At 53.6% G+C, this 20,619-nt stretch overlaps 2 protein-coding genes across 3 annotated transcripts in view; one reads left to right on the top strand and one right to left on the bottom strand.

Moving 5' to 3' along the window:
- The window catches only part of FHIP1B (FHF complex subunit HOOK interacting protein 1B), a 60,801-nt gene extending 59,758 nt beyond the window's left edge, over positions 1–1,043 (bottom strand). For both annotated transcript variants that reach the window (XM_072133597.1, XM_072133598.1), the window contains exon 1: positions 922–1,043. The gene's annotated coding sequence lies outside the window, so the exon portion shown is untranslated. The remainder of the gene's footprint in view (positions 1–921) is intronic.
- Positions 1,044–15,055: 14,012 nt separating this feature from the next.
- CNGA4 (cyclic nucleotide gated channel subunit alpha 4) overlaps positions 15,056–20,619 on the top strand; it is a 66,668-nt gene continuing 61,104 nt past the window's right edge. The window contains exon 1 of the mRNA XM_072132905.1: positions 15,056–15,187. Within this exon, the coding sequence (XP_071989006.1) occupies positions 15,087–15,187 (101 nt within the window). The 5' untranslated portion in view covers positions 15,056–15,086. The remainder of the gene's footprint in view (positions 15,188–20,619) is intronic.

The raw sequence follows: 20,619 nt of genomic DNA, 5'->3' as shown, positions 1-20,619 counted from the left end.
TACACACATATGCCATCTCCTGCAGGTGACCCCCTATATATATATATATACACACATATGCCATCTCCTGCAGGTGACCCCCTATATATATATATATATATATACACACACATATGCCATCTCCTGCAAGTGACCCCCTATATATACACACACATATGCCATCTCCTGCAGGTGACCCCCTATATATACACACACATATGCCATCTCCTGCAGGTGACCCCATATATATATACACACATATGCCATCTCCTGCAGGTGACCCCCTATATATATATATATATACACACATATGCCATCTCCTGCAGGTGACCCCATATATATATATATCACATCTGCAGGTGACCCCCTATATATATATATTACACATATGACATCTGCAGGTGACCCCCTATATATATACACACATATGTCATCTCCTACAGGTGACCCCCTATATATATATACACATATGCCATCTCCTGCAGGTGACCCCCTATATATACACACACATATGACATCTGCAGGTGACCCCCTATATATATATACACATATGCCATCTCCTGCAGGTGACCCCCTATATATACACACACATATGACATCTGCAGGTGACCCCCTATATATATACACACATATGCCATCTCCTACAGGTGACCCCCTATATATACACACATATGCCATCTCCTGCAGGTGACCCCCTAATATATATATATATATACACACACACATATGCCATCTCCTACAGGTGACCCCCTATATATATATATATATATACACACATATGCCATCTCCTACAGGTCACCCCCCTATATATATATATAGACACATATGACATCTGCAGGTGCGGGGTAGGGGCTGAGGTGTCGGCCGCAGGTGTGTAGATATCGGGGTGCGGTAGAGGTATTGGGGGCGCAGGTGCTGTAGTCGGGGGTGTCGGGCTCTCACCTCTGTCTCCTCTCAGCAGATCTCCGTCTCCATCTTGCTCCGCTCTGAAGGTGCAGGCTCTGGCCCCGCCCACTAGTATCTGCGCAGGCGCTTCCTTTAGGAATGCAGGGAAATGTAGCTGGGAGCACAGTCCCGCCCCTTTCCCGGGGTCTGCTGGGAGTTGTAGTCTGCTGGTTATTTCCGCAGCTTAATGGCAATGTATGAGAGACTACATTTCCCAGAGTCCTATCGGTGTCCTCCGTAGCATTTGCCAGACAGAAGCTAGCACTGCCACCTGGAGGCTGTCTGCTGCAAGTACAACAACAGCAACCGGGCTAGAGGCACCGAGAGAGACACAGAGAGAGAGGCACCCAGAGAGTGGCAAAGAGAGGCACCCAGAGAGGCACAGAGAGAGAGAGGCACCCAGAGAGTGGCAAAGAGAGGCACCCAGAGAGGCACAGAGAGAGAGAGAGGCACCCAGAGAGTGGCAGAGAGAGAGAGAGCAAGAGATAGAGGCACAGAGAGAGAGGCACTGAGAGACACCGAGAGAGAGAGAGAGGTCCCAGAGAGAGGCAGAGAGAGAGAGAGAGCAAGAGAGAGGCACCCAGAGAGTGGCAGAGAGAGGCACCGAGAGAGAGAGGTCCCAGAGAGAGGCACCGAGAGAGAGCAAGAGAGAGGCACCCAGAGAGTGGCAGAGAGAGGCACCCAGAGAGTGGCAGAGAGCAAGAGATAGAGGCACAGAGAGAGAGGCACCGAGAGAGAGGTCCCAGAGAGAGGCACCGAGAGAGAGGTCCCAGAGAGAGGCACCGAGAGAGAGGCACCCAGAGAGAGAGGCACCCAGAGAGAGAGGCACCCAGAGAGAGAGGCACCCAGAGAGTGGCAGAGAGAGGCACCCAGAGAGTGGCAGAGAGAGGCACCGAGAGAGAGGTCCCAGAGAGAGGCAGAGAGAGAGAGAGAGCAAGAGAGAGGCACCCAGAGAGTGGCAGAGAGAGGCACCCAGAGAGTGGCAGAGAGCAAGAGATAGAGGCACAGAGAGAGAGGCACCGAGAGAGAGGTCCCAGAGAGAGGCACCGAGAGAGAGTCAGAGAGAGAGAGAGCAAGAGAGAGAGGCACCCAGAGAGTGGCAGAGAGAGAGAGAGAGGCACCGCAAGAGAGAGGCAGAGAGAGAGAGCAAGAGATAGAGGCGCAGAGAGAGAGAGAGAGAGCAAGAGATAGAGGCACCGAGAGAGAGAGGCAGAGAGAGAGAGCAAGAGAGAGAGGCACCGAGAGAGAGAGGCAGAGAGAGAGAGCAAGAGAGAGAGGCACCGAGAGAGAGGCACCGAGAGAGAGACGGCGCCAAGAGAGAGGTCCCAGAGAGAGAGAGAGGCACCGAGAGAGAGGTCCCAGAGAGAGAGGCACCCAGAGAGTGGCAGAGAGAGGCACCCAGAGAGGCACAGAGAGAGAGAGGCAGAGAGAGAGAGCAAGAGATAGAGGCACCGAGAGAGAGAGAGAGGCACCCAGAGAGTGGCAGAGAGAGGCACCCAGAGAGGCACAGAGAGAGAGTCAGAAAGAGAGAGAGCAAGAGAGAGGCACCCAGAGAGTGGCAGAGAGAGAGAGCAAGAGATAGAGGCACAGAGAGAGAGGCACCGAGAGAGATAGAGAGACGGCACCGAAAACGAGTGGCAGAGAGAGAGGCACCCAAAGAGGCACAGAGAGAGTGGCACTGAGAGACACCTAGAGAGAGAGGCACAGAGAGAGAGCAAGAGAGAGAGAGGCACCGAGAGAGAGCAAGAGAGAGAGGCACCGAGAGAGAGAGCCACCGACAGAGAGCCACCGAGAGTGAGAGCCACTGACAGAGAGCCACCGAGAGAGGCACCGAGAGAGCCAAAGAGAGAGAGAGAGCCACCGAGAGTGAGAGCCACCGAGAGAGAGGCACTGAGAGACACCGAGAGAGAGCAAGAGAGAGAGGCACAGAGAGAGAGGCACCGAGAGAGCCAAAGAGAGAGAGAGGCACCGAGAGAGAGAGCCACCGACAGAGAGCCACCGAGAGTGAGAGCCACCGACAGAGAGCCACCGAGAGAGGCACCAAGAGAGAGCCACCGAGAGTGAGAGCCACCGACAGAGAGCCACCGACAGAGAGCAAGAGAGAGGCACTGAGAGACACCGAGAGAGAGCAAGAGAGAGAGGCACAGAGAGAGAGGCACAGAGAGAGAGGCACCGAGAGAGAGGCACCGAGAGAGAGGCACCGAGAGTGAGCAAGAGAGAGGCACCGAGAGAGAGGCACTGAGAGACACCGAGAGCAAGAGAGAGAGGCACAGAGAGAGAGGCACTGAGAGACACCGAGAGAGAGAGACACCGAGAGAGAGCAAGAGAGTGAGAGGCACCAAGAGAGAGCCACCGAGAGAGAGCAAGAGAGAGAGAGGCACCGAGAGACACCGAGAGAGAGCCACCGAGAGAGCCAACGAGAGAGAGCAAGAGAGAGAGAGGCACCGAGAGCCACCGAGAGTGAGAGCCACCGACAGAGAGACACCGAGAGAGAGCAAGAGAGAGGCACCGAGAGAGAGGCACAGAGAGAGAGGCACTGAGAGAGAGAGCCACCGAGAGAGAGCAAGAGATAGAGGCACCAAGAGAGAGCCACCGAGAGAGAGCAACCGAGAGGCACAGAGAGAGAGGCACTGTGAGACACCGAGAGAGAGCAAGAGAGAGAGAGACACCGAGAGAGGCACCCAGAGAGTGGCAGAAAGAGGCACAGAGAGAGTGGCAGAGAGAGGCACAGAGAGAGTGGCACTGAGATAGACACCGAGAGAGAGAGTCACCGAGAGAGAGCAAGAGAGAGAGGCACCGAGAGAGAGAGCCAACGAGAGAGAGCCACCGAGAGACAGCAAGAGAGAGAGGCACCGAGAGAGAGAGAGCCACCGACAGAGAGACACCGAGAGAGAGCAAGAGAGAGAGACACCGAGAGAGAGCAAGAGAGAGAGGCACAGAGAGAGAGCAAGAGAGAGAGAGGCACCAGGAGAGCGAGCAAGAGAGAGAGAGGCACCGAGAGACACCAAGAGAGAGGCACCGAGAGAGAGCAAGAGAGAGGCACTGAGAGACACCGAGAGAGAGCAAGAGAGAGAGGCACTGAGAGAGAGCAAGAGAGAGAGGCACCAGGAGAGAGAGCCACCGAGCGAGAGCAAGAGAGAGAGAGGCACAGAGAGAGGCACTGAGAGACACCGAGAGACACTGAGAGAGAGAGCCACCGACAGAGAGACACCGAGAGAGAGCAAGAGAGAGAGACACCGAGAGAGAGCAAGAGAGAGAGGCACCGAGAGAGAGGCACCGAGAGAGAGAGAAACTGAGAGAGAGACACTGAGAGAGAGAGGCACCGAGAGAGAGAGGCACCGAGAGAGAGAGGCACCGAGAGAGAGAGGCACCGAGAGAGAGCAAGAGAGAGAGGCACCCAGAGAGTGGCAGAGAGAGGCCCCGAGAGAGAGACCCAGAGAGAGGCATCGAGAGAGAGTGGCACTGAGATAGAGGCACGGAGAGAGAGAGGCACCGAGAGACACAGAGAGATGCACTGAGAGATACCGAGAGAGAGGCCCTGAGATTGAGAGGCACCGAGAGAGAGAGGCACTGAGAGAGAGAGGCACGGAGAGAGAGAGGCACTGAGAGAGAGAGGTACGGAGACACTGAGAGAGGCACCGAGAGAGAGGCACGGAGAGACAGAGAGAGGGATAGAGAGAGAGAGGGACAGAGCGAGAGAGACAGAGAGAGAGAGACAGAGAGAGAGACACGGAGAGAGGACAGAGAGAGAGAGACACGGAGAGAGGACAGAGAGAGAGAGACAAAGAGAGGGACAGAGAGAGACAAAGAGAGAGGGACAGAGAGAGACAGAGAGAGAGAGATAGAGACATAGAGAGAAGGACAGAGAGAGAGAGACAGACATAGAGAGAGGGACAGAGAGGCACTGAGAGACACCGAGAGAGAGCAAGAGAGAGAGGCACAGAGAGAGAGCAAGAGAGAGAGGCACCAGGAGAGAGAGCCACCGAGAGAGAGCAAGAGAGAGAGAGGCACCGAGAGAGAGGCACAGAGAGAGGCACTGAGAGACACCCAGAGAGAGAGCCACCGACAGAGAGACACCGAGAGAGAGCAAGAGAGAGAGACACCGAGAGAGAGCAAGAGAGAGAAGCACTAAGAGACACCGAGAGAGAGGCACCGAGAGAGAGAGAAACAGAAGAGACACAGAGAGATGCACCGAGAGAGAGAGACACCGAGAGAGAGAGGCACCGAGAGAGAGCAAGAGAGAGAGGCACCAAGAGAGAGGCACCCAGAGAGTGGCAGAGAGAGGCCCTGAGAGAGAGAGACCCAGAGAGAGGCACCGAGAGAGAGTGGCACTGAGGTAGAGACACTGAGAGAGAGAGAGGCACCGAGAGAGAGAGACCCAGAGAGAGGCACCGAGAGAGAGTGGCACCGAGATAGAGGCACCAAGAGAGAGGCACTGAGAGAGAGACACTGAGAGAGATGCACTGAGAGATACCGAGAGAGAGGCCCTTAGATTGAGAGGCACCGAGAGAGAGAGGCACTGAGAGAGGTACGGAGAGACACTGAGAGAGGCACCAAGAGAGAGGCACGGAGAGACACTGAGAGAGAGACAGAGAGAGGGATAGAGAGAGAGAGGGACAGAGAGAGAGACAGAGAGAGTGATAGAGAGAGAGACAGAGAGAGGATAGAGAGAGAGAGAGAGACACGGAGAGAGGACAGAGAGAGAGGTAGACACAGAGATAGAGACATAGAGAGAAGGACAGAGAGAGAGACAGACATAGAGAGAGGGACAGAGAGAGACATAGAGAGAGGGACAGAGAGAGAGACATAGAGAGAGAAGGAGAGAGAGACAGACATAGAGAGAGTAGGACAGAGAGATAGAGACAGAGAGAGAGAGAGAGAGAGAGACACGGAGAGAGACAGAGACAGAGAGAGAGAGACATAGAGAAAAGGACAGAGAGACATAGAGAGAAGGACAGAGAGAGAGACAGAGAGAGAGAGGCACCGACAGAGAGCAAGAGAGAGAGGCACCCAGAGAGTGGCAGAGAGAGGCCCCGAGAGAGAGAGACCCAGAGAGAGGCACCGAGAGAGAGTGGCACTGAGGTAGAGACACCGAGAGAGAGAGAGAGGCACCGAGAGAGAGAGAGACCCAGAGAGAGGCACCGAGAGAGAGTGGCACTGAGATAGAGGCACCAAGAGAGAGAGGCACCGAGAGACACTGAGAGAGATGCACTGAGAGATACCGAGAGAGAGGCCCTGAGATTGAGAGGCACCGAGAGAGAGAGGTACTGAGAGAGAGAGGCACGGAGAGAGAGGTACGGAGAGACACTGAGAGAGAGGCACCAAGAGAGAGGCACGGAGAGACACTGAGAGAGACCGAGAGAGAGACCGAGAGAGGGACAGAGAGAGATAGAGAGAGAGAGACACGGAGAGAGGACAGAGAGAGAGAGACAAAGAGAGAGGGACAGAGAGAGACAAAGAGAGAGAGAGACAGAGCTAGAGACATAGAGAGAAGGACAGAGAGAGAGACAGACATAGAGAAGGATATATATATATATATATATATATATATATATATATATATATATATATATAGAGAGAGAGAGAGAGAGAGAGAGAGAGAGAGAGAGAGAAAGAAGGACAGAAAGAGAAACAGAGAGACATAGAGAGAGAAGGAGAGAGACAGAGACATAGAGAGTAGGACAGAGAGAGAGAGACAGAGAGAGAGAGACACGGAGAGAGACAGAGAGAGAAGGACAGAGAGAGAGACAGAGAGAGAGGGACAGAGAGAGAGACATAGAGAGAAGGACAGAGAGAGAGGCACGGAGAGAGAGACAGAGAGAGAGACATGGAGAGAGGGACAGAGAGAGACATAGAGAGAAGGACAGAGAGAGGGACAGAGAGAGACATAGAGAGAAGGACAGAGAGAGACACAGAGAGAGAAGGACAGAGAGAGAGACATAGAGAGAAGGGGACAGAGAGAGAGAGACAGAGAGGCACCGAGAGACACAGAGAGAGAGACAGAGAGAGAAGGACATAGAGAGAGAGACAGGAAGAGATGGCGAGAGAGAGAGACAGGAAGAGATGGCGAGAGAGACAGGAAGAGATGGCGAGAGAGAGAGAGACAGGAAGAGATGGCGAGAGAGAGAGAGACAGGAAAAGATGGCGAGAGAGAGAGAGACAGGAAGAGATGGCGAGAGAGAGAGAGACAGGAAGAGATGGCGAGAGAGAGAGAGACAGGAAGAGATGGCGAGAGAGAGAGAGACAGGAAGAGATGGCGAGAGAGAGAGAGACAGGAAGAGATGGCGAGAGAGAGAGAGACAGGAAGAGATGGCGAGAGAGAGAGAGACAGGAAGAGATGGCGAGAGAGAGAGAGACAGGAAGAGATGGCGAGAGAGAGAGAGACAGGAAGAGATGGAGAGAGAGAGACAGGAAGAGATGGAGAGAGAGAGACAGGAAGAGATGGCGAGAGATAGAGACAGGAAGAGATGGAGAGAGAGACAGGAAGAGATGGAGAGAGAGAGACAGGAAGAGATGGAGAGAGAGAGACAGGAAGAGATGGCGAGAGATAGAGACAGGAAGAGATGGCGAGAGAGAGAGACAGGAAGAGATTGTGAGAGAGAGACAGGAAGAGATGGAGAGAGAGAGACAGGAAGAGATGGCGAGAGAGAGACAGGAAGAGATGGCGAGAGAGAGACAGGAAGAGATGGCGAGAGAGAGAGACAGGAAGAGATGGAGAGAGAGACAGGAAGAGATAGCTAGAGAGAGACAGGAAGAGATGGAGAGAGAGAGAGACAGGAAGAGATGGTGAGAGAGAGACAGGAAGAGATAGCTAGAGAGAGACAGGAAGAGATGGAGAGAGAGAGAGACAGGAAGAGATGGCGAGAGAGAGACAGGAAGAGATGGCGAGAGAGAGAGAGACAGGAAGAGATAGCTAGAGAGAGACAGGAAGAGATGGCGAGAGAGAGACAGGAAGAGATGGCGAGAGAGAGAGAGATAGGAAGAGATGGTGAGAGAGAGACAGGAAGAGATAGCTAGAGAGAGACAGGAAGAGATGGCGAGAGAGAGAGACAGGAAGAGATGGCGAGAGAGAGAGACAGGAAGAGATGGAGAGAGAGAGAGACAGGAAGAGATGGCGAGAGAGAGACAGGAAGAGATGGCGAGAGAGAGAGAGACAGGAAGAGATGGTGAGAGAGAGACAGGAAGAGATAGCTAGAGAGAGACAGGAAAAGATGGCGAGAGAGAGAGACAGGAAGAGATGGCGAGAGAGAGAGACAGGAAGAGATGGCGAGAGAGAGAGACAGGAAGAGATGGCGAGAGAGAGAGACAGGAAGAGATGGCGAGAGAGAGAGACAGGAAGAGATGGCGAGAGAGAGAGACAGGAAGAGATGGCGAGAGAGAGACAGGAAGAGATGGCGAGAGAGAGACAGGAAGAGATGGCGAGAGAGAGACAGGAAGAGATGGCGAGAGAGAGACAGGAAGAGATGGCGAGAGAGAGACAGGAAGAGATGGCGAGAGAGAGAGACAGGAAGAGATGGAGAGAGAGAGACAGGAAGACATAGCGAGAGAGAGTGACAGGAAGAGATGGAGAGAGAGAGACAGGAAGAGATGGAGAGAGAGAGACAGGAAGAGATGGCGAGAGATAGAGACAGGAAGAGATGGAGAGAGAGAGACAGGAAGAGATGGAGAGAGAGAGACAGGAAGAGATGGCGAGAGAGAGACAGGAAGAGATGGCGAGAGAGAGAGAGACAGGAAGAGATGGTGAGAGAGAGACAGGAAGAGATAGCTAGAGAGAGACAGGAAGAGATGGCGAGAGAGAGACAGGAAGAGATGGCGAGAGAGAGAGACAGGAAGTGATGGCGAGAGACACAGGAAGTGATGGCGAGAGACACAGGAAGAGATGGCGAGAGAGAGACAGGAAGAGATGGCGAGAGAGAGACAGGAAGAGATGGCGAGAGAGAGACAGGAAGAGATGGCGAGAGAGAGACAGGAAGAGATGGCGAGAGAGAGAGACAGGAAGAGATGGTGAGAGAGAGACAGGAAGAGATGGCGAGAGAGAGAGACAGGAAGAGATGGCGAGAGAGAGAGACAGGAAGAGATGGCGAGAGAGAGACAGGAAGAGATGGCGAGAGAGAGACAGGAAGAGATGGCGAGAGAGAGAGACAGGAAGAGATGGCGAGAGAGAGAGACAGGAAGAGATGGAGAGAGAGACAGGAAGAGATAGCTAGAGAGAGACAGGAAGAGATGGAGAGAGAGAGAGAGACAGGAAGACATGGCGAGAGAGAGACAGGAAGAGATGGCGAGAGAGAGAGACAGGAAGAGATGGCGAGAGAGAGAGACAGGAAGAGATGGCGAGAGAGAGAGACAGGAAGAGATGGCGAGAGAGAGAGACAGGAAGAGATGGCGAGAGAGAGAGACAGGAAGAGATGGCGAGAGAGAGACAGGAAGAGATGGCGAGAGAGAGACAGGAAGAGATGGCGAGAGAGAGACAGGAAGAGATGGCGAGAGAGAGAGACAGGAAGAGATGGCGAGAGAGAGACAGGAAGAGATGGCGAGAGAGAGACAGGAAGAGATGGCGAGAGAGAGAGAGACAGGAAGAGATGGAGAGAGAGACAGGAAGAGATAGCTAGAGAGAGACAGGAAGAGATGGAGAGAGAGAGAGACAGGAAGAGATGGCGAGAGAGAGAGACAGGAAGAGATGGCGAGAGAGAGACAGGAAGAGATGGCGAGAGAGAGAGACAGGAAGAGATGGCGAGAGAGAGAGACAGGAAGAGATGGCGAGAGAGAGAGACAGGAAGAGATGGCGAGAGAGAGAGACACAGGAAGAGATGGAGAGAGAGAGACACAGGAAGAGATGGAGAGAGAGAGACAGGAAGAGATGGCGAGAGAGAGACACAGGAAGAGATGGAGAGAGAGAGACAGGAAGAGATGGCGAGAGAGAGACAGGAAGAGATGGCGAGAGAGAGACAGGAAGAGATGGCGAGAGAGAGAGACAGGAAGAGATGGCGAGAGAGAGAGACAGGAAGAGATGGCGAGAGAGAGACAGGAAGAGATGGCGAGAGAGAGACAGGAAGAGATGGCGAGAGAGAGAGACAGGAAGAGATGGAGAGAGAGAGACAGGAAGACATAGCGAGAGAGAGTGACAGGAAGACATGGAGAGAGAGAGACAGGAAGAGATGGAGAGAGAGAGACAGGAAGAGATGGCGAGAGATAGAGACAGGAAGAGATGGAGAGAGAGAGACAGGAAGAGATGGCGAGAGAGAGACAGGAAGAGATGGCGAGAGAGAGAGAGACAGGAAGAGATGGCGAGAGAGAGAGAGACAGGAAGAGATGGTGAGAGAGAGACAGGAAGAGATGGCGAGAGAGAGAGACAGGAAGAGATGGAGAGAGAGACAGGAAGAGATGGAGAGAGAGAGAGACAGGAAGAGATGGCGAGAGAGACAGGAAGAGATGGAGAGAGAGAGACAGGAAGAGATGGAGAGAGAGACACAGGAAGCAGTAATACTGGGGGTACGAGAGATTTTCCCTCCGAGAGATCAATAAAGTATATAATATAGTAAAACTAATAGTCACTTCTACACGGTGTGCCCCTCCCCCGCCTGTACACCGTGTGACCCTCCTCGCCTGTACCCGGTGTGACCCTCCCCCGCCTGTACACGATGTGCCCCTCCCCCGCCTGTACACCGTGTGACCCTCCTCGCCTGTACCCGGTGTGACACTCCCCCGCCTGTACACCGTGTGACCCTCCTCGCCTGTACACGATGTGCCCCTCCCCCGCCTGTACACGGTGTGCCCCTCCTCTGCCTGTACGGGGGTCTCCTGTATTATACATCTGCTCTATGGTCTCCAGTATTATACATCTGCTCTGGGGGTCTCCAGTATTATACATCTGCTCTGGAGACTCCTGTATTATACATCTGATCTGGGGGTCTCCAGTATTATACATCTGCTCTGGGGTCTCCTGTATTATACACCTGCTCTGGGGGTCTCCAGTATTATACATCTGATCTGGGGGTCTCCAGTATTATACATCTGCTCTGGAGTCTCCAGTATTATACATCTGATCTGGGGTCTCCAGTATTATACATCTGCTCTGGGGGTCTCCAGTATTATACATCTGCTCTGGAGTCTCCAGTATTATACATCTGCTCTGGGGGTCTCCAGTATTATACATCTGCTCTGGAGTCTCCAGTATTATACATCTGCTCTGGGGTCTCCAGTATTATACATCTGCTCTGGGGTCTCCAGTATTATACATCTGCTCTGGGGTCTCCAGTATTATACATCTGCTCTGGGGTCTCCAGTATTATAGGGTCTGCTCTGGAGTCTCCAGTATTATACATCTGCTCTGGGGACTCCAGTATTATACATCTGCTCTGGGGTCTCCAGTATTATACATCTGCTCTGGAGTCTCCAGTATTATACATCTGCTCTGGAGTCTCCAGTATTATACATCTTCTCTGGGGGTCTCCAGTATTATACATCTGCTCTGGGGTCTCCAGTATTATACATCTGCTCTGGGGTCTCCAGTATTATACATCTGATCTGGGGTCTCCAGTATTATACATCTGCTCTGGGGTCTCCTGTATTATACACCTGCTCTGGGGTCTCCAGTATTATACATCTGCTCTGGGGTCTCCAGTATTATACATCTGCTCTGGGGTCTCCAGTATTATACATCTGCTCTGGGGTCTCATGTATTATACATCTGCTCTGGGGTCTCCAGTATTATACATCTGCTCTGGGGTCTCCAGTATTATACATCTGCTCTGGGGTTTCCAGTATTATACATCTGCTCTGGGGTCTCCAGTATTATACATCTGCTCTGGGGTCTCCTGTATTATACATCTGCTCTGGGGTCTCCAGTATTATACATCTGCTCTGGGGTCTCCAGTATTATACATCTGCTCTGGGGTCTCCAGTATTATACATCTGCTCTGGGGTCTCCAGTATTATACATCTGCTCTGGGGTCTCCAGTATTATACATCTGCTCTGGGGTTTCCAGTATTATACATCTGCTCTGGGGTCTCCAGTATTATACATCTGCTCTGGGGTCTCCAGTATTATACATCTGCTCTGGGGTCTCCAGTATTATAGGGTCTGCTCTGGAGTCTCCAGTATTATACATCTGCTCTGGGGACTCCAGTATTATACATCTGCTCTGGGGTCTCCAGTATTATACATCTGCTCTGGAGTCTCCAGTATTATACATCTGCTCTGGAGTCTCCAGTATTATACATCTTCTCTGGGGGTCTCCAGTATTATACATCTGCTCTGGGGTCTCCAGTATTATACATCTGCTCTGGGGTCTCCAGTATTATACATCTGCTCTGGGGTCTCCAGTATTATACATCTGCTCTGGGGTCTCCAGTATTATACATCTGCTCTGGGGTCTCCAGTATTATACATCTGCTCTGGGGGTCTCCAGTATTATACATCTGCTCTGGAGACTCCTGTATTATACATCTGATCTGGGGGTCTCCAGTATTATACATCTGCTCTGGGGTCTCCAGTATTATACATCTGCTCTGGGGGTCTCCAGTATTATACATCTGCTCTGGAGACTCCTGTATTATACATCTGATCTGGGGGTCTCCAGTATTATACATCTGCTCTGGGGGTCTCCAGTATTATACATCTGCTCTGGGGGTCTCCAGTATTATACTTCTGCTCTGGGGTCTCCAGTATTATACATCTGATCTGGGGTCTCCAGTATTATACATCTGCTCTGGGGGTCTCCAGTATTATACATCTGCTCTGGAGTCTCCAGTATTATACATCTGCTCTGGGGTCTCCAGTATTATACATCTGCTCTGGGGTCTCCAGTATTATACATCTGCTCTGGGGTCTCCAGTATTATACATCTGCTCTGGGGTCTCCAGTATTATAGGGTCTGCTCTGGAGTCTCCAGTATTATACATCTGATCTGGGGGTCTCCAGTATTATACATCTGCTCTGGGGTCTCCAGTATTATACATCTGCTCTGGGGTCTCCAGTATTATACATCTGCTCTGGGGTCTCCAGTATTATAGGGTCTGCTCTGGAGTCTCCAGTATTATACATCTGCTCTGGGGACTCCAGTATTATACATCTGCTCTGGGGTCTCCAGTATTATACATCTGCTCTGGAGTCTCCAGTATTATACATCTGCTCTGGAGTCTCCAGTATTATACATCTTCTCTGGGGGTCTCCAGTATTATACATCTGCTCTGGGGTCTCCAGTATTATACATCTGCTCTGGGGTCTCCAGTATTATACATCTGCTCTGGGGTCTCCAGTATTATACATCTGATCTGGGGTCTCCAGTATTATACATCTGCTCTGGGGTCTCCAGTATTATACATCTGCTCTGGGGTCTCCTGTATTATACACCTGCTCTGGGGTCTCCAGTATTATACATCTGCTCTGGGGTCTCCAGTATTATACATCTGCTCTGGGGTCTCCAGTATTATACATCTGCTCTGGGGTCTCCAGTATTATACATCTGCTCTGGGGGTCTCCAGTATTATACATCTGCTCTGGAGACTCCTGTATTATACATCTGATCTGGGGGTCTCCAGTATTATACATCTGCTCTGGGGGTCTCCAGTATTATACATCTGCTCTGGGGGTCTCCAGTATTATACTTCTGCTCTGGGGTCTCCAGTATTATACATCTGATCTGGGGTCTCCAGTATTATACATCTGCTCTGGGGGTCTCCAGTATTATACATCTGCTCTGGAGTCTCCAGTATTATACATCTGCTCTGGGGTCTCCAGTATTATACATCTGCTCTGGGGTCTCCAGTATTATACATCTGCTCTGGGGTCTCCAGTATTATACATCTGCTCTGGGGTCTCCAGTATTATAGGGTCTGCTCTGGAGTCTCCAGTATTATACATCTGATCTGGGGGTCTCCAGTATTATACATCTGCTCTGGGGTCTCCAGTATTATACATCTGCTCTGGGGTCTCCAGTATTATACATCTGCTCTGGGGTCTCCAGTATTATAGGGTCTGCTCTGGAGTCTCCAGTATTATACATCTGCTCTGGGGACTCCAGTATTATACATCTGCTCTGGGGTCTCCAGTATTATACATCTGCTCTGGAGTCTCCAGTATTATACATCTGCTCTGGAGTCTCCAGTATTATACATCTTCTCTGGGGGTCTCCAGTATTATACATCTGCTCTGGGGTCTCCAGTATTATACATCTGCTCTGGGGTCTCCAGTATTATACATCTGCTCTGGGGTCTCCAGTATTATACATCTGATCTGGGGTCTCCAGTATTATACATCTGCTCTGGGGTCTCCAGTATTATACATCTGCTCTGGGGTCTCCTGTATTATACACCTGCTCTGGGGTCTCCAGTATTATACATCTGCTCTGGGGTCTCCAGTATTATACATCTGCTCTGGGGTCTCCAGTATTATACATCTGCTCTGGGGTCTCCAGTATTATACATCTGCTCTGGGGTCTCCAGTATTATACATCTGCTCTGATGAGGCCTACGAGTTGGGCGATATGCGTGGGGCGGTTTTCTCTGTGCCGGACGATCACTGGTGACATCTGACATGTTGTGGGGTCACTTTAATGTGTGTCCCTATATAATCCTCAGCATTTATCCTCTTGTTAGGCCTCTCCCCGCACACAGTCTCCATTGTTCCACCTCTTACCTTCCCTTTGTACATTTTGGATCGGCTTTTTCTCTCCTGTTCCCTCGTCCACGCACAGTGGGTGTTTATACCACGATTTGTGTTTTTAATTGTTTTTTTTTTGTTGCTCATTGTTGCGCCTCCTCTTTTTCTTTATGTACCGACATTGTAAACGCGACGTGTGAACCTTTAGGGGGTTGTTATTAGTGGACGACCCCTTTAAGTTCTGTCCTTCTATTGTATCACATCCTTCTTGTAATAAATGTATACGGCAGACCATGCCATTCTCTGGCACAGACCTCTCCACCCCCTGCAGGAGGTAGGTGGTTGTCAGGTAAGTATCCTGGAGAGTGCGGTCCCCCGGGGCAGGTGCGGCTCATTAGCTGCACTTATGGCTCACACCTCCGGGCTCAGGTGCGCTGTGCCTCCCCGGGGGGGGCGCTGCCTCCGCTCCGTTACTAAGGTTGTCACTGTCACCTGTGCCCGAGGCAGCGCCCGCATCACCCTCACCGCACACCGGACCGGCCGGACCCCCGGAACCGCAGCCATGAACACCCTGACCCAGATGATGTCCCACCGAGCCGAGAGGATGGAGAAGGAGGAGATCAAAGCCTGGAGCAAACCCCTGGAGAACAACGAAAACCCCAGGTATGATGGGAGTAGTAGTCCTGGAAACATGACGTGGTGGTTTATGTACTGCAGGACCACCTCTTGCCTGATCATTACGTGTTAGTGCATCATGGGTAACTAATTTACATATTTACTTTCCCAGAATCCCCAGTGGAGCATCACTGGCTGTCAATCCCCACACGCCCCCACCTTATGCTAATGAGCCCCAAGGTCTATGGGCGGGTTACCATCAGCCATCCACGCTTCAGATTCATAAGCTGTTACACTGTCTACCCCTCCTCCTTGCTCGCTCAGCACTTCCCCCTCACTTACAGTGGGAGTGCTCCTGCACAGTGTAACAGCTTGTGAATCTACAGCATGGAGGGGCTCTGGTAACACCCCTTCCGGCGCATTAGCAGAACTTTCTAAGTTGGTTTTAGAAAGCAGGAGGCCATGGATAACAAATGTCAGAAGATCCCACAGTCCCGGTGCCGGGATCTAGGGGTAATATCCCAGTGCCGGGAGCTATGAGGGATGTCCCGCGTTTATCGGGATGCATTCTAAAGGGAGATTCCATAAGGCATATGACACCACACCCCCCCATAGTGCTCCACACAGTATGACACTGCACCCCCGCCCCATAGTGCTCCACACTGTAGGACACCCCCTGCCCCATAGTGCTCCACACTGTATGACACTGCACCCCCCGCCCCATAGTGCTCCACACTGTATGACACCGCACCCCCCCATAGTGCTCCACACTGTATGACACCGCACCCCCCCATAGTGCTCCACACTGTATGACACCGCACCCCCCCATAGTGCTCCACACTGTATGACACCGCACCCCCCCATAGTGCTCCACACTGTATGACACCGCACCCCCCCAATAGTGCTCCACACTGTATGACACCCCCTGCCCCATAGTGCTCCACACTGTATGACACCCCCCCGCCCCATAGTGCTCCACACTGTATGACACCGCACCCCCCCATAGTGCTCCACACTGTATGACACCCCCTGCCCCATAGTGCTCCACACTGTATGACACCCCCCCGCCCCATAGTGCTCCACACTGTATGACACCGCACCCCCCCCATAGTGCTCCACACTGTATGACACCCCCTGCCCCATAGTGCTCCACACTGTATGACACTGCACCCCCCGCCCCATAGTGCTCCACACTGTATGACACCGCACCCCACCATAGTGCTCCACACTGTATGACACCGCACCCCACCATAGTGCTCCACACTGTATGACACCGCACCCCCCCATAGTGCTCCACACTGTATGACACCGCACCCCCCCATAGTGCTCCACACTGTATGACACCGCACCCCCCCATAGTGCTCCACACTGTATGACACCGCACCCCACCATAGTGCTCCACACTGTATGACACCGCACCCCACCATAGTGCTCCACACTGTATGACACCGCACCCCCCGCCCCATAGTGCTCCACACTGTATGACACCGCACCCCACCATAGTGCTCCACACTGTATGACACCGCACCCCACCATAGTGCTCCACACTGTATGACACCGCACCCCCCCATAGTGCTCCACACTGTATGACACCGCACCCCACCATAGTGCTCCACACTGTATGACACCGCACCCCCCCCATAGTGCTCCACACTGTATGACACCCCCCCGCCCCATAGTGCTCCACACTGTATGACACCGCACCCCCCCATAGTGCTCCACACTGTATGACACCGCACCCCCCCATAGTGCTCCACACTGTATGACACCGCACCCCCCCCCCATAGTGCTCCACACTGTATGACACCCCCCCGCCCCATAGTGCTCCACACTGTATGACACCCCCCCGCCCCATAGTGCTCCACACTGTATGACACCCCACCCCCCCATAGTGCTCCACACTGTATGACACCCCACCCCCCCATAGTGCTCCACACTGTATGACACCCCCCGCCCCATAGTGCTCCACACTGTATGACACCGCACCCCCCCATAGTGCTCCACACTGTATGACACCGCACCCCCCCATAGTGCTCCACACTGTATGACACCGCACCCCCCCATAGTGCTCCACACTGTATGACACCGCACCCCCCCATAGTGCTCCACACTGTATGACACCCCCCGCCCCATAGTGCTCCACACTGTATGACACCCCCCCGCCCCATAGTGCTCCACACTGTATGACACCCCCCGCCCCATAGTGCTCCACACTGTATGACACCGCACCCCCCCATAGTGCTCCACACTGTATGACACCCCCGCCCCATAGTGCTCCACACTGTATGACACCCCCCGCCCCATAGTGCTCCACACTGCATGACACCCCCCGCCCCATAGTGCTCCACACTGTATGACACCGCACCCCCCCATAGTGCTCCACACTGTATGACACCGCACCCCCCATAGTGCTCCACACTGTATGACACCGCACCCCCCCATAGTGCTCCACACTGTATGACACCCCCCCGCCCCATAGTGCTCCACACTGTATGACACCCCACCCCCCCATAGTGCTCCACACTGTATGACACCGCACCCCCCCATAGTGCTCCACACTGTATGACACCGCACCCCCCCATAGTGCTCCACACTGTATGACACCCCCCCGCCCCATAGTGCTCCACACTGTATGACACCGCACCCCCCCATAGTGCTCCACACTGTATGACACCCCCCCGCCCCATAGTGCTCCACACTGTATGACACCGCACCCCCCCATAGTGCTCCACACTGTATGACACCCCCGCCCCATAGTGCTCCACACTGTATGACAGCCCCCCGCCCCATAGTGCTCCACACTGTATGACACCCCCCCCCCGCCCCATAGTGCTCCACACTGTATGACACCCCCCCGCCCCATAGTGCTCCACACTGTATGACACCGCACCCCCCCATAGTGCTCCACACTGTATGACACCCCCCCGCCCCATAGTGCTCCACACTGTATGACACCGCACCCCACCATAGTGCTCCACACTGTATGACACCCCCGCCCCATAGTGCTCCACACTGTATGACACCCCCCCCCCCATAGTGCTCCACACTGTATGACACCCCCCGCCCCATAGTGCTCCACACTGTATGACACCGCACCCCCCCATAGTGCTCCACACTGTATGACACCCCCCCGCCCCATAGTGCTCCACACTGTATGACACCCCCCCGCCCCATAGTGCTCCACACTGTATGACACCCCCCCGCCCCATAGTGCTCCACACTGTATGACACCACACCCCCCCATAGTGCTCCACACTGTATGACACCCCCGCCCCATAGTGCTCCACACTGTATGACACCCCCCCGCCCCATAGTGCTCCACACTGTATGACACCCCCCCGCCCCATAGTGCTCCACACTGTATGACACCGCACCCCCCCATAGTGCTCCATACTGTATGACACCGCACCCCCCCATAGTGCTCCACACTGTATGACCCCCCCCCCCCATAGTGCTCCACACTGTATGACACCCCCCCGCCCCATAGTGCTCCACACTGTATGACACCCCCCCGCCCCATAGTGCTCCACACTGTATGACACCCCCCCGCCCCATAGTGCTCCACACTGTATGACACCCCCCCGCCCCATAGTGCTCCACACTGTATGACACCCCCCCGCCCCATAGTGCTCCACACTGTATGACACCCCCGCCCCAAAGTGCTCCACACTGTATGACACCGCACCCCCCCATAGTGCTCCACACTGTATGACACCCCCCCGCCCCATAGTGCTCCACACTGTATGACACCCCCGGCCCCATAGTGCTCCACACTGTATGACACCGCACCCCCCCATAGTGCTCCACACTGTATGACACCCCACCCCCCCATAGTGCTCCACACTGTATGACACCCCCCCGCCCCATAGTGCTCCACACTGTATGACACCGCACCCCCCCATAGTGCTCCACACTGTATGACACCCCCCCGCCCCATAGTGCTCCACACTGTATGACACCCCCCGCCCCATAGTGCTCCACACTGTATGACACCCCCCCCCCCATAGTGCTCCACACTGTATGACACCCCCCCGCCCCATAGTGCTCCACACTGTATGACACCGCACCCCCCCATAGTGCTCCACACTGTATGACACCCCCCCGCCCCATAGTGCTCCACACTGTATGACACCCCCCCCCCCCATAGTGCTCCACACTGTATGACACCGCACCCCGCCCCATAGTGCTCCACACTGTATGACACCCCCCGCCCCATAGTGCTCCACACTGTATGACACCCCCGCCCCATAGTGCTCCACACTGTATGACACCGCACCCCACCATAGTGCTCCACACTGTATGACACCCCCCCGCCCCATAGTGCTCCACACTGTATGACACCCCACCCCCCCATAGTGCTCCACACTGTATGACACCCCCCGCCCCATAGTGCTCCACACTGTATGACACCCCACCAGCCCCATAGTGCTCCACACTGTATGACACCCCCCCGCCCCATAGTGCTCCACACTGTATGACACCGCACCCCCCATAGTGCTCCACACTGTATGACACCCCACCAGCCCCATAGTGCTCCACACTGTATGACACTGCACCCCCCACCCCATAGTGCTCCACACTGTATGACACCGCACCCCCCCATAGTGCTCCACACTGTATGACACCCCCCCACCCCATAGTGCTCCACACTGTATGACACCGCACCCCCCCATAGTGCTCCACACTGTATGACACCCCCCCACCCCATAGTGCTCCACACTGTATGACACCCCCCCTCCCCATAGTGCTCCACAATGTATGACACCCCACCCACCCCATAGTGCTCCACACTGTATGACACCGCACCCCCCCATAGTGCTCCACACTGTATGACACCCCCCGCCCCATAGTGCTCCACACTGTATGACACCCCACCCCCCCATAGTGCTCCACACTGTATGACACCCCCCGCCCCATAGTGCTCCACACTGTATGACACCCAAATGCCCCCTCTCCCACACTGCATAATGCCTCCTGTGGCTCCTCTCTAATAACGCCTCCTCTTCTACAGACCTCTCTAATAATGCCCCCTCTTCTACAGACCTCTATAATAATGCCCCCTCTCCTACGGACCTCTCTAATAATGCCCCCTCTTCTACGGACCCCTATAATAATGCCCCCTCTCCTACAGACCTCTCTAATAATGCCCCCTCTTCTACAGACCTCTCTAATAATGCCCCCTCTCCTACAGACCTCTCTAATAATGCCCCCTCTCCTACAGACCTCTCTAATAATGCCCCCTCTTCTACGGACCTCTCTAATAATGCCCCCTCTTCTACGGGCCTCTCTTATAATGCCCCCTCTCCTACAGACCTCTCTAATAATGCCCCCTCTTCTACAGACCCCTATAATAATGCCCCCTCTCCTACGGACCTCTCTAATAATGCCCCCTCTCCTACAGACCTCTATAATAATGCCCCCTCTTCTACAGACCTCTCTAATAATGCCCCCTCTCCTACGGACCTCTCTAATAATGCCCC

This window comes from Engystomops pustulosus, chromosome 2 (assembly GCF_040894005.1).
Source record: "Engystomops pustulosus chromosome 2, aEngPut4.maternal, whole genome shotgun sequence".
Classification (NCBI taxonomy): domain Eukaryota; kingdom Metazoa; phylum Chordata; class Amphibia; order Anura; family Leptodactylidae; genus Engystomops; species Engystomops pustulosus.
Note: the sequence above shows the minus strand (reverse complement) of the source record. Positions and strands in the feature narration are given on the sequence as shown.